Source organism: Bombus impatiens, unplaced genomic scaffold, assembly GCF_000188095.3.
Source record: "Bombus impatiens unplaced genomic scaffold, BIMP_2.2 scf_0896, whole genome shotgun sequence".
NCBI lineage: Eukaryota > Metazoa > Arthropoda > Insecta > Hymenoptera > Apidae > Bombus > Bombus impatiens.
Genome location: NT_177315.1, coordinates 300,709 through 315,954, shown reverse-complemented (window position 1 = coordinate 315,954; position 15,246 = coordinate 300,709). Strand labels below are relative to the sequence as shown.

The 15,246-nt window shown below is 40.1% G+C and overlaps 1 protein-coding gene across 1 annotated transcript in view; it reads left to right on the top strand.

Moving 5' to 3' along the window:
• The window catches only part of LOC100748977 (putative uncharacterized protein DDB_G0270496), a 31,762-nt gene that overhangs the window by 10,715 nt on the left and 5,801 nt on the right, over window positions 1-15,246 (top strand). The window contains exons 2-3 of the mRNA XM_003492901.4: window positions 13,535-13,838; window positions 13,937-14,692. Coding sequence (XP_003492949.1) covers window positions 13,543-13,838; window positions 13,937-14,692 — 1,052 coding nt within the window. The 5' untranslated portion in view covers window positions 13,535-13,542. The remainder of the gene's footprint in view (window positions 1-13,534; window positions 13,839-13,936; window positions 14,693-15,246) is intronic.

The window sequence follows — 15,246 nt, the reverse complement described above, 5'->3', positions numbered from 1 at the left end:
GCGTGGCGCAGTGACATGGCTGATTATTTATAATAAGTTGATACTTATTATAGATAAGTATAATTTATAAGTAAGTATTATAATACTAAGTAAATATTACACGAATAATAATAAAGCATATAATTCTTCAGATTTACCTTATAGCCACAGTTAAATAAATTAATAACTAAACAATAATACGCCTTTATCAGTCACGTGTTTGGTAAGAAGATTTTATCGAAAGCGATACATTCGTAACGTATACTGCAAGCTGTAAAGACCACCCACCTAAATAAACGTGTTCACGGTAATTCAAAGTTTCCGGACTTTCTTCAACGTTTTACGTTAATAGCGTTGTTCGAAGAAAAATAATCGAAAAGCTTGCGACATATCGAACACCAATGGAACATTCGATATCCGTCGAAACTCTCAAGACTTTCAAGAATTTTAGGCTATTCGAATCCTATTCAATTTCTTCGACGATCTTGAGGAACACAGAGTTGTTTCGAACGCCCATGGCAAGTGGCATCGATCGGAAAGTTGTATCATGCGAGCAGGTGGAGCGCAGGGAAAAGTTAATAAAGGGCAAAGGAGAAGAATGGTTAGGGTATCGAAGCATGAGAAAGCCCGAGTAATCGAGTCGGCGCTAAAAATTCGTAGCTACCTGCCAGGAAATACTTCCGCCGTCCGACACGCATCGACTCTTTTCTTGGCTGTAATGGTAGTTTCGAGAACAAAGGGACGGCCAGCTTTACACTTGTACCCTGCAAATACCGCAAAAGCGATTCCGTGGTCTTTCCATTCCCTTTTGACAAAAGTATTTCTTCGGCTGGGAAAAGTGGCGACTTCCCGCTGTTTGCGAATTATTGGTCCACCTCCAAGTTCTCGTCATACGATGCAAAGAGCCCGTTTTCGGGTCCCTTCACCTTGACAAATTCTCGGAAACAATTGGAGGAACGCGCGCGTTTCAAAATCTCGTCTAATCCACAGCAATAGCACGATACAATGAATTTCTCGAAGATGGTATTTCACTGGGGGTAGCCATCCACATGTTACTATCAAGTTAGAATTCAGTTAGAAGAATATACCGAATGTCCAGCTGGACAAATTGTACAAGTATAAATTAAATAATAATAAAAAAAATGAATTTCGTCGATCAATTGTAGCTCTTTGATATATGAGATGTTCTAAGTGAAAGATAATAGTTTTGTCGATGAATCTCGTCCTGTATTTTTTTTTTATTTGGAAGTAGTTTACAATCAACTCTCATTGAGAATTATATTAAATTATTCTGGCGTGATACTATAACATGAATAATAAGTGTTTATCGTATATTTCATTCTAGCTGAATCTAATGTTTAAATCTGGAGGGTGTCTTTTTATTCTGCGTCGTGTCAAGTAATGGGTTTTGGTGGTTGTTAATTTTTATGTTATATCTGTTACTGAATTTCGATATTTCTTCTTTAACAGTAGGTTTCTTAAGGTCGCGATGTATCGTTTCGTTGGTAACATACCAAGGTGCATCTATCAAGGATCAAAGAGTTTTTGATTGGAATCGTCGAAGAATTCTCGCTGTTCTCCATAGTTGGATCCCATAGGTCTCGTTCTGTATTTTTTTTTTTTATTTGGAAGTAGTTTACAATCAACTCTCATTGAGAATTATATTAAATTATTCTGGCGTGATACTATAACATGAATAATAAGTGTTTATCGTATATTTCATTCTAGCTGGATCTAATGTTTAAATCTGGAGGGTGTCTTTTTAGTCTGCGGATCTGATCCGTCGTGTTAAGTAATGGGTTTTGGTGGTTTTTAATTCTTATGTTATATCTGTTACTGAATTTCGATATTTCTTCTTTAACAGTAGGTTTCTTAAGGTCGCGGTGTATCGTTTCGTTGGTAACATACCAAGATGCATCTATCAAGGATCAAAGAGTTTTTGATTGGAATCGTCGAAGAATTCTCGCTGTTCTCCATAGTTGGATCCCATAGGTCTCGTTCTGTATTTTTTTTTTTTATTTGGAAGTAGTTTACAATCAACTCTCATTGAGAATTATATTAAATTATTCTGGCGTGATACTATAACATGAATAATAAGTGTTTATCGTATATTTCATTCTAGCTGAATCTAATGTTTAAATCTGGAGGGTGTCTTTTTATTCTGCGTCGTGTCAAGTAATGGGTTTTGGTGGTTTTTAATTCTTATGTTATATCTGTTACTGAATTTCGATATTTCTTCTTTAACAGTAGGTTTCTTAAGGTCGCGGTGTATCGTTTCGTTGGTAACATACCAAGATGCATCTATCAAGGATCAAAGAGTTTTTGATTGGAATCGTCGAAGAATTCTCGCTGTTCTCCATAGTTGGATCCCATAGGTCTCGTTCTGTATTTTTTTTTTTTATTTGGAAGTAGTTTACAATCAACTCTCATTGAGAATTATATTAAATTATTCTGGCGTGATACTATAACATGAATAATAAGTGTTTATCGTATATTTCATTCTAGCTGAATCTAATGTTTAAATCTGGAGGGTGTCTTTTTAGTCTGCGGATCTGATCCGTCGTGTCAAGTAATGGGTTTTGGTGGTTTTTAATTCTTATGTTATATCTGTTACTGAATTTCGATATTTCTTCTTTAACAGTAGGTTTCTTAAGGTCGCGGTGTATCGTTTCGTTGGTAACATACCAAGGTGCATCTATCAAGGATCAAAGAGTTTTTGATTGGAGTCGTTGAAGAATTCTCGCTCTTCTCCATAGTTGGATCCCATAGGTCTCGTCCTGTATTAACGTCAAAACTACCTACAGTTAAGACGAAGCTACTTCTAGCAAAACATTTCTCTAAGAAATACATAATAATAGGATATTTTTATATTTATTGATTTATTACTTTCTTACAAAAGAAATTCCAAGTTACGTCGTACATTTGTGGTATTATTAATCCATCTGGGTCTGTGATCCCTGAACGAGCATTGGAATATTTCTAAAATTGTAAAACCAGTCATTTCGACTGGTGCGATGGTGTTAATATAGCGATCAGATCGGCTCTTTGCTATGCTGCAAACGATTTTTGCACATCGTTTCTCCCAGCCGCATTGAGCGCCAGATTGCGTTCCGATGTGCCTCGAGCTTCAATTTCATTTTTGTAAAAATAGAAAGAAGTCGTAAGGAGCTGAACATGGCGAGTACGAATAATTCATTTTTCCATTAGGCTCTTACGACTTCTTTCTATATTTCCAAAAAATGAGATCGAAGCTCTGCGCTTTAATTATGTTAATAAAATTATCTCGCAAGCGCTCCTCCCTGAAGGAACAGGCGGTCCACGCGGATGAAGAAAACGATTTTCAAAAATCATTCGGAACATATCAGAACTGACCCGACCGTTATACCAATGCAAAATCAAGGGATTATCTTGAAGAGGATGGACACCAAATTTAAATCGGGTCATTAATAATTTTTTTCTTTAAAACATTTGACAAATAATTAATAAACATTTAGAAACGTAGTTCGGATCTTGTTCGATGATATCTCGCGCTGTTTCTTCGCTATCGTTTCAGGTGTATGATTACACCTTGCGCAGTTTTCGCTCTTCCTTTTATAGTCATCGTCATCCGTATCTTGATCACCGCTGAAGACGAAGTTAAGGAGACTAGGACGGCTGGAAGAGGCGCGTTGAAGGTCGAATTTTCGCTAACGACAGGGGGAGAAAGCTCGACGAGAGGGGCGCGAGTGCCTGCAAGAAAATCCAGCTGCAGAGTTCGACGACACGTAATGAAATTGACTGCTCCCGGCAGCTGGCTGCCGTCGAGAAGTAATACCGAGCAAGGATAAAAACACGTCGAACTGTATTCGGCATTGCAAATTTATATCCAACGTTCGTACGAGATTTGTCTGTAGAGCAAGCTGGTTGTAGCAGAGGAAAAAAAGGATATCTGTGAATAGAAACGTATACAGTGTACAAACATTGCCAGTGCGTTCTATACGCAGATATAAAACTAAAGCAAGACTAAATAGCGAGGAGTTCATAAATGTTTCATTAAAATGTTTCATCAAAACGATAACGTGAAGCTATATATATTTATGCGAGTGTATTGAAATATCGTGCGCCTTTGTCAATACGAAATTTATACCCGTGTGCCACTGAATTTCATCGTTACGTATGTCATTTAACGTTATGTATCTCGTCTTATCCTGTGACTTAAACTAACAAAGAGAAAAAGCATCGACGTACGTATCTATGGCATTTAATATTCTCGTTATACTAACTTTTTGATAAAGCATTTATGGACTTCTTGCCACGTGACATCTTACTCTTAGTTTTATCTGTAGAATACACTAAGATTGTATATTAAATTGCGGGACACCCTATATACTACTTGCATCAGTAAGACGGATAAAAGTAAATTAACGCGTAACGATAGGAAAGCATACGATTGATCAGGGGCCGTTTCATCGAATCGTAAAATTATTCGTGCACCGTAAATTGCCCGTATACACGAATCGCGAAATTATATGCATCGTAAATTAAATTAAATAATTGAAGCATTGCCGCTGTCTTAATGCCGCGCCAGCATGAAATTAACCGTACCTATCTCGCTTGCTATCTCGAAAGATATTATACTTTTTTGTTACACAGTTCGCGATCGAATGCGTGTAAGCGAACACGAAGCAATTCCTTATGAAAAAATAAGAAGAAAATATGGAATAAGGTTTGTTCGTATGACGCTTCGTTTTCGAACACATCGGGTTTAAAAGTTTGTCATTATTAGTTTTTAGTTAGTTCATAGTTAGTTTTTCTTTTATTTCGTTTACTCGTACAGTCATGGGTTGAGTCAGTAAATTAGTCAAGTTACCAAAAATACCTGACAAATTTTCAAAATCATTTCTCGAAAACGGAGTCTCATATTTTTTTTTTTATTTATTAAAATTACAATCAATTCCCGCGTTGAGAATTTTCAGTAATTTTTCTAGCGTGGCGCAGTGACATGGCTGATTATTTATAATAAGTTAATACTTATTATAGATAAGTATAATTTATAAGTATTATAAACAAGTAAATATTACTTAATTTAGATAACTAATTGAATCTAGCGTTTAGGTCTAGCGGATAGTGCCTCTTCAGGAGTCTCATATGAAAACGTTTTATCCTCTATCTTCTTTTTTTTTTTTTTTTTTTTTTAGAAGAAATCATCTGACGTCTGCTAACACATCCACTATTCGCCTCCTGTGTATAATTTCGTACTGCGATTTGTCGTAATTTTGGCGTAAAAAAAAAATATTTAGGACATTGGAATAGTTGCATAATACGTGTCAGAGCGACGTGTCACAGCAGACGGAAAGCTCTTAGATCGTCGTTATCGAGCTGGTCGACGAAAGTCCATTTATTAGACGAACACGATTCACATTCGACTCACTTCATAAGCCCTCTTCTGCGTGATTCAAACCGGTTCTCGAGAAGCGATCACAAAGAATCCCGCCGTTTTACGTGCACGCAAACCTACACCGTCGATTGGCCGACTTCGCCTCCTCTCGATATTTATCAAAATAATTTTCCACTCTGATCGGTTTTTCGTCAAGACAAATACACGAAATGGAAGGTTAAAAAATCTAGGTCGATCTCGCCTTTCCTCCTAGTTCTCCCTCTCTTTGCTTAGATCGGCGTTACACCGTACTCGAGATAATTTTAGTGCATTTTATTCGTTACATTTTGTCGACTGTATACGTTCAGCGGAATATTTCTCTTTCTTATGTATGATTGGGCTGTGTGCAGCTGTGGCCGCTTTCCACGACAGGGAACACGTGTTCCTGCCCCATGGAAGGAGCGTTTAGGCTGTTTGACCGCGTCTCGGGACCAATATTTGTTCAACCAGTTTCTCTAGTATCACCTCGCGAGGAAACTGTTTTCAAGGGGTTCTTTTTCGAAACGATCCCTCTCTCTTTCTCTCTCTCTCTCTCTCCTTCGACTTCCACCTGTGCGATTAGACAACCGATCCCCGGCTTCTTTTTACATCGGTACATACTGGTTTCAGCGTGGAAAGAAGTTGGCTAAACTCGTTGGACGGCTAGTCGAATTCGAACAATACCACCACCCTCGTGTTTCCAGCTTGCGCGATAACTTATTCATGGACGTTAGAAGGTAGCTTCTTAGCATCATATTTTCTCGTGCACGTCTTCCACACTCGATAAACCTACAACTGGATCGACGAGTTTTATAATTGGCGAGGTTTTCCAGAAGAAGGAAGAAATACCAGACCTTGCCCCTTTATTCGGTGTAGGTCTTCCTGCTGCTCCCACTCGCTCATGTTTATCAATTGCTGCATCGTCTTGCCACAGACGTTTCGTCAGGTGCTCCATACAACACAGCTGCGACCGTGTGCACGCACACATAAACGTACGTGCGCGCACACAGTTACGGGAAGCCCGGTGAAAGGGAAATCTCGTCGATTGTTGTAACGCGGAGGAGTTATCGTGCTCGAGTTGAGTTTTATAGCGATGTAACGCCGTTTCACCGTTGCTGCCGCTCTTTTAACCCTTTAACCACCAACGCCGCGCATTTACGCCCTGCTGGGATCATTATCTTCTAAACGTGCAAATATATGCACCCTAGTGGCGCAATTAGTGGACGTTGCTCGATGTACATGGAGAAATAGGTCTCTGTTTTTTTAAACGCTCCTGGTCTCATAGAGTTTTCACCCCTTAGTAGCTTGTAGATTAATTAACTTAACGGTAAGAGACTGGCTAGTTTTCCAGAAAGCTGTGTTACTCTCATTGCTGGAGAATAGATACTCGGAAGCGTGTGTTTCATTACCAAGTGGACGGTCCGTAATAACGTTCATTATCTTGGCGGAAGATTGGATAATAATCATTTTTAGAAAGTTTCCTCTCGTACGTTACGTCCACGTATTTACGAAAGGTATTATACATAACGTTCAGTAGCGTAAAGCCTCGTTTCTACCGAGGCGACGCGGAGGAAATTTTTGTTGGAATGTTTCCTGGAAAAGTCTCTGTATAGCGTTCCCCATACGTCTGCCTAGTTCTTAACTGTTCTAACTGGATTTTCCAAAAGAACTTGGTCGACGGATCCATACGTAAGTCTGATCGGCACGAGGAATACAGATTCGCGATAATACGATGAAAATTGTACGTAGTAAGCGACAGGCCCTAACTGCAGAAAATAATATTAAACGTCGTAAACCTGAAACTCAAGTTTCCTCGGTTTACAAACTGGTGGAGATAGGATGATTAAGAGCCAGTAGAGCGAGGATACGTCGCCTTGAAATCGAAATAAAACTCAAATGTTGCTCGGAAACGTGTCGTTTCAGCGTGCACAAAACGTTTCTGTAAGTTCGCTTCGTTTTTCTATAAGTTTCGTTGGAAACCTACAGCGAGGAAATGTTGCTTCGGTGGAAACGAAGCTTAAGGCGAGAGAACGATCTTCCTGAAAGATAGAAAGAGGTCTTCTAAATGGGCCCGTGATGTAAGTTAACTACTCGATGAAAAATCTGCCATTGGATCGCCTTCGACTAGGATGAAATAGAGCTAGTTGCAAAGAGAAGAGGGGCCCTTTATGACCTGCCAAGGATTTCTGGTTGAATAGCTTCAGGGACTTAGGATCGTCTATCGCCGGAGGAAGGGCTCTTCCCGGAATTTGAGCTTAAAGAGGCAACGAGGCAGAAAGATAATCCTGTTTCAGGAACCAGATACATTTTTTCATAAATGAACAGGCATAAAATTACGCTCTTACGTCGTCCTACAGATTCCGTTTGAATTGACGCGTCACTCGGAAAATTCCTCGGTCGGAGGAAAGTGGCGAAATATGGAATAAAGTATGAAATATAGTATGCAATAGTGTCATTTTTGAAAATGTTACAGATGAATGTCAAATGGCTATAGGCTATCCCGCTCACTCACTCACTCACTCACTCACTTTGGCATCGTTTATTTTGCCAAGAACATTTTGCGCAATACTCTGCTGGAGAAATATGCATCAGGCGCATAATGTGCAGACTCTGGACACATGACCAATGTGCTGATGCAGGGTTTGACACTTGGATACGTGATTATTGCAAATAGCTTTCTTCTTATGTAATTTGAAAAAAAAAGAAAAAATGTTACTTTATAACGAAAATACTTTAATCGATAAGAAAAATAAAACTATTTTCTGCTTGTTTTCTATGAAGATATTGTACCCGATGTCGGTGTTCCATTTTTAGCTACCTATTCCATACGAGACACGATTTTTGTATTTTCCTTTGTATGCTGCTTCTTCAACATGGAAAATTGTTCACGATGCAAAAACATGGTACCCGTCTGACTGGATAAAATAAAAACATTCTATTTGTTGCGATTAATTCTGCAAAATTGATATCCGAAAGAAAAAATGGTAATTCAATATTTGGCAGCTTTACATGGAAATTTCCATTCGGAAATTCCACGCATTCGGCGTTGGAAAGTAACTGTAAATTTCTTCGTACGTTCCCGTTTTTCTCTTCGGTTTATCGATAGGGTACCGACGCTATGAGCGAGTGTATTTGATCGTCTAATTTTCTCCCTGTAACCTGTCTTTTATGAGAACGACCGACTCGTACCATTTAGTAGTCGATGATATTATTACGAACAAACGGTCGTTCTTTTTCAAGTTCTGTTTCTTCGTCGTACGTATCTCTCGGTGAAGTTTTCGCCAAAGACATTGACCCGACCCGGTTCACGTTTCGCTTTCGATCAAAAATTGTTTACTCGATGCTGCAATAAACGTGCTCGTAATTTAACGATAAGAATTTGGAAACCAGGAGAAAGAAATAAATAACAATTTTAAATCCTCCAGCGTTTTAATCTGGTTAGCCTTCGTGTTTGACATTGCCTAAAATGTTTGAGCACTCAGCGTGGCGCCCATCGCGTCTGATTGCGTCAAGCGTGTCTGCTCTTCTTTCTTTTTTTTCTCCTTCTGCCCTCTGCCCCTCCACGTTTCTCGTCTGCCCTTTTTTTCTCTTAGAAATTTTCATTCAAGAGATTAATTTATCTCTGCCGCGTCTTATTAAAGCAAAGAGCAAAAGAGAAATTTCTCTCTCTCTCTCTCTCTCTCGTGTAAATTCGATGATTCGAGTTTTATTAACGTTTTTTTGTATATAACGCGATTCCTCTCGACAAATTAGCCATTTCAATTAAGGGAAATTAACGTGCAATTGAATTTTCGAGAAAGTTTGTCCCGTAGCTAAATTTGTTTATACGTTTGCTCGAGGTTTCGGGAACACTCGAACGCGAAAGGAATTTAACAGCTGCAACCTACGCGGTGTGAATTTTAACTAAAAGAATCCTCGCACAGTGAGATTAACTTATCGCCTTATAAATGCCGCCGCTTGTTGATCTCGACAGGTCGATGACCCATCATCTCTCACGTTGTTCGTCCTTTTTCCGCTGTTTCCCATTTTCCCATCGATCAACCGCCTTATATATACCTTACGTCTACCTGTTACGTATCTGAGTCACGAAAATTTGATTCGTAAACGGCCAAACAGTTTGTCGTATATTCGTCGTAGATAATCGTGCAAATGATGCGCTTAACCGCAGATCTGCTGGAATTCTCGATGCAAACGTGCACAGCTCGTTGCTAGTCGGAACGCAGCATTTAAATGAATTTCTCATGCACGTTAACTTGCTCGCTTCTGAGAAAGTAACTTCCTACTCTCGTAGTTTTCCTCGCGAAATTATTTTCATTTTCCTCGACTTATTTCAAGTGCGCGCCAACGTTATTCATAGGTGGAGAGGAGGGAGGCGTGGGTGTGTTGGAAGCCGATGGAACATAACTGGCGAGCCTCGAAGCGTAACTGCATCGGACAAAGTTCCATTACACTTCCACGTCTAAGAATATCGTTCAGTCACGTAGAGACTTGAATGTCTCGTGCGCGCGTAAAGGCCACACTACGATGGGAATTACGTGGAGCAGGGTCAGTTCTCCGTTTGTCTCTCTTTTCTCTTCTTCGCGACCGACGATTCAGCCGTCTATTTCTTTCGCTTCGTGCGGATATTTTTAGAGCGGCATTTTGTACCAGATCGAACACACCAAGAAGATTCCTATATCGCGAATTCAGATTCCACAGCTTAGTTCGTTTGAATTAGCATTCGATGAATTACGTTGAAGTATCTGAGGTCTATGAATTACGTTGTAAGTATCGCGTTGTGCTGAGCATTTCGACGCTTGCTGCTATCCCACGAACAGATCGATATTTCTATTGTATTTGCAACGTTACGATAAAGCAATGTTTCTCTATGGCTAATTCTTTATTTGTCGCCATAAACGCGATCGAATGTTTTGCCAAATTGAAACTGAAGCGAGCAACGTACGATCGATTTGCGTATCTGTCTCTGATAAATAGTTGACACTTCGAATCTATAGAATCTCTTAGAACGTAGTTGAAAACTCGATGAAGAATGCTCGTAGGAAACGCTGCAAGTGCCAAGAGAAGAGTATTTCACGGTAAAAGAAAACTTACGCGTTGATGCAGCGTAAATTCGTGAAAAAGAAAAGTACAATTGTAGAGAACTTTGTACGTAGCAGCTGTTAGTTGAAGGAAGCTCGATGTTTCATTCATTTAGATAGATGGCATAGGCAAAGGTCAAGAAACGATTGACTAATGTTTATTAGCACTTATATTTTTCTTTATTGAGGCGACGCTGTGACGTCATCTTCTAATATTATTAATAACTATTTAGAAAGGGAATTTGCACTGAAATATACTGTAGTATTCTCATCGGTACGTAGAACATGCAGCAATAAGAAACGGAAATTTGTCAATTTTGCCACTCCTAGTGTTATTTACAAGCATTACGTTTCCGATATCTCGCACGTTCTAAGATCACAACGGATTATACCGATTAATTGTATAATAATATTTTAGTTTTATCACTATCTGCGTATCACTTGTACTTACGTCTGTTTCAGATAATATCAGAGATATTAAAACCTAAAATAGAATTAAGCAGCTTTATTTCAAGTAGATTTTGTACGCAGTGAAATACATAATAATTTAAAAAATACTCCAAATACTTATGTACGTACGATAATGTACACAGTATGATAACAACAATATCTTCGGTCTACGTGCAAGAAACTTGCATCGATCGTTAGATTCGTACGGAAATTTTGTCTCGTAGCCAGCTGACGATTCGGTTGCCTTAATAGTAAGTTATGGATATACTTGAACTGAAGTTAAGTAGTCTGTTCGGTAAAGCAGAGCTTGGTATCGCGAGCTCGTCAAACCAGCACAGATCCAGGAGAAGAACACGTCGCACAGAAAAAGATAAGGGCAAAGACTCGCTCGCAGCGGAGGCACGTCGAATTCGAAGGAGAAACCTATGAAACTAGAAGATGAAAAACTGCCATTGATGACAGAACGTAAAGGTGAAAAAGTGACAAACCTCGCGCATTCACGATTCTGCTTTTTATGTAAATTCATATGTTCGAGGATATAATCAAAAAGCTACAATAGAAGAAGCTCGATGAAAAGTTGTTTTACCCACCAGCTACTGTACATATGGAGAACTATATTGCTTATTGCAGGATACTTCGTTTCTTTCCTCGTATCACACGCATTCTCTGCAACCGTGCACTTTCGAATTTCCTGTAAAAGCATACAATTTTGTAATTTGCTAACGAGTCATCGTTTTATAAATCCTAAGATATAAAAGGTGTCCCGAAATACACGAAATACATTCCATCTTGTTTTACAAGTGAATTATAGCGTAGTTAGAAATATATTTCGCGGGATACTTGCACCACAACGCGTTCTCTTAATTTCACGTATTTTATCGTTTATTAATTAACAATTTGAGAAGCATGTTTTGACGTACTATATAAGTAGCAACTTTCCTCTACAATGTAGCATTTAATTCTTTCGCCCTTCGTTCATATTCGTTTCGAAATTACGATCAACTGAATTCAGGAAGTTTCAATTCGCTTTTCGCAGCACCGTCGATTTCATTGAATCTTTCACAACTTTTCCACCTCATTTGCCATAAGTGATCGTATTTTTACGATGCCGTAGGACTTACAGAAAGACGTCTTACCGTTATACCGCGGACGTTTATGCATATTCATGTCTCTACGAATATAATTTAAAAAACCCAACTCAAGCGGAAGATTATCGTATCTACTAAATGTCGCGAAAAGCACTATACCTCGGATGTTTTATATGTTTTTTCACCTCACGAGATTTCCGCGCGTCTTTACGCTTTTAAATTTCCTATAAACGCACAAAGGCTAAAGGGGTACAGGTTTTTCAGCTTTCCGCCGTGCTCCTTTGCAGAAACGCGAGGGTCAAATTTCAGCGAAACAATTCGTGAAATCGACGGGAAATACGAAAGACGGACGATAAAGAATATTCGTGGACATCAGAGAGAGAGAGAGACGCCTGGAGAAGGCTGAGAAAACCGATACAGGATATCAAACGTGCTAAGAAACGCGCAGGAAAAAGAGTTAACAAATAAAAACACGTGGTGTTGGATGAAGACGGGAGAAAAAGAGTTCTGAACGAAGAAGAAGAATTAAAGAGTAGAACGAGCTGCGTTGCTCGGAATCGTGAACCAGACGAAGACGGGACGAGTCAATTTGACGAAGACAGAGAATGGAAGAGAAAGAATGAAGAAACGTGTGCGAGACGTGGGGAGAACGTGGAGAGAGGGAGAGAGAGAGAGAGCTCGGCGGTGCGGAACGGAGCTGACAGAGAAGGGCCGAGTGGAATAGTTAAATGAGCAAGAGTGGGGCTAGGAGAGGAGAGCGAGAGCACGGGGGACATATACTACGAGTCCACGCGTTCTATAGTAAATCGACTATAGTACTATGAGTCAGTCACACCCACAAGCCGGTTGTGGGTTCAAGACCCTCGTTGCGCGCTTGTACACACTGTGTACACGACGGCACACAGGCGCGCGTACGCGAGGTCACGCGGGTACGGACACGGTGGAGAATCTATTGGCCTTGCTACAAAAGATCGCGAGGATGATCCATAGACTCGATAAAATCATCCAAATTTACCGTCTCGCTGTTTTTAAAGATAAATATATTAACGCCGGTATCACGCTGTCTTTTCTTTCCTTCTCTTTATTTTCGTTTACCGAAGCAAAGATAGACGGCTTTCGGCTTACGTCTGGACGCAGGCACCCTCGGTTAGGATCGTAAAAATATTTTTCGAAGTGGAACGATGACGTCGATCGTTAATGCCGTAGCATAATATTTCGCAAGTTTCTTAGCTTCGTCATGCTACTGCGTATTATCCACTCGAGTTTTAAAGTACAGTTGCAGCGAACAGAATATTAAGCTCAGAATGCAGCTGGGACAGGCATCTATGCGAGAATAAACGAGAAACCGATACAGTTTCCGTGACCAGGCTTCCTCTTTCTCGAATAAACAGAAGGAGTACGCAATTTCAAATGATCATTCCCTATATCGATTAGTAACGTTCCATTGATCACCGCGTTATAAAAAAGAGAAGCGTTATTCTAAGACAAATATTATGATATTGCATAGAAATTCAAAAATAATGTTCTTTTTTTTTGTATTCCAGTCAGGTGAATGTTGGATACGGAGAGTAGACACGGTACTGGGCTGGTTCAGGGACCGACGAGGGACCCTTGGCTCACGATGGATTACTATCTCGGTACGGACAGTCTATCCTTGCAAGAGATGCTCGATGTCGACATCAAATGCGAGATCGAAGGTGTTATCGGTGGACATACAGAGCTAGGCTTCAATTTTACCGATATGTCCGGCTTAGAAATGGACGACGATCCCATTGGATGCCAGAACGATCTCAGTGGATGGTTTGGTTCCACCAGTTTGCTCAATGGCAACAGCAACAGTTCGAGCAGGTGTCTTATTTGTACCATACCAGTGAAAATATAACGTGACATTCTTCTAACAGAGGCAATAAATGTTTCTAGAGACTGACTCGATCCTTTGATTTCAGTAATTTCAATCTTGATCTCAACGGAAGCGATGCGGCCTCCATTATGGTGAATCCCAACTCGGTAATGCCTCACATAGCAATCCGAAGTCCCACTCCAAACAACGGTCGAAGGCACTTTTCGTTTTCATCGAAAAAGGATATAAGAGAGAAGATCGATGTAGAGGAGGAGGCGGAGAACGAGGGCAGCAGTTACACAGAAAACGAGAACGAAAACGAGAATGACAATGAGAATGAGAATGAGAATGAGAACGACAACGACAACGATAACGAGAACGAGCAGGAAAATGAGATTGAGAACGACACCGAGACGGAGGAACAATACGAGAATGATATCACGGAAACGGAAGAGGATTCCGAGGACGAACAGGAGATCTCAAAGTCGGTGACACCTTCCAAGTCGAAAACGATCGCGATATCCGTCGCTAGAACGACCTCTCCACAATACCCAAAGGCACAAAGCACACCAAAAATGAATGGCATGGCCGGTATCAGGATTCAGAACTTCAAGGTGTTACAGAGTCCCAACCAGACACATCAGCACGTGCGCAAGCAGATCTATAACAATAACGTGCACATCAACAATTCAGGAGCCACCTCTGTCTCGACGGTGAAAAGAGAAAAGGAATTCGATCTATCAGACTACGACGACAAACCCTACCCTAAACCAGCTTACTCTTATTCTTGCCTGATAGCGATGGCGTTAAAAAATAGCCAGACGGGTTCTTTGCCAGTTTCAGAGATCTACAATTTTATGTGGTAAGTTGAAATTGCAGCAATTACGACTGCGACGATACATATTCTGAAATCCAATGGTCTTCCTATAAAAACGATAGCATATATTTCGAATGTGTAGTACTTATAAATCAGAGGAAATGATGTTTGAAATGCAAATTTTAGACGATAAACCTAGTAAAATTGAGAGGGAGATGCTTTTATAAAAAGGGAGATTGGTCCGATAGAATTCAACTGAGATTAACATTTTTTTGATACATAAGGTACAATAGGGTAGATTCGTATTTGACAAACGATGTGTCGCCAGCCGCTTATTTTCGACCATTTGGCCGGAAGGATAAGGGCTGGTCGAAACCCTCCGGTACTTGGCCCACGAGGGGAAAAAGTATTGTCCTCCTTTCTCTTTATTCCCGGGTTACACAAGGGGGAAGCTGCCATTTTGTATGGGGCCCTCCGTGTTCCAGGTGCATGCCTGGGTACAGTCCCCATAGAAAATGTGGGGCTTATTCTTTGTTTAACGAGCTTCCATTCCCCCTCGCTGCAATCCATTGTTACACTGTTGCCATAATAATGCTTTG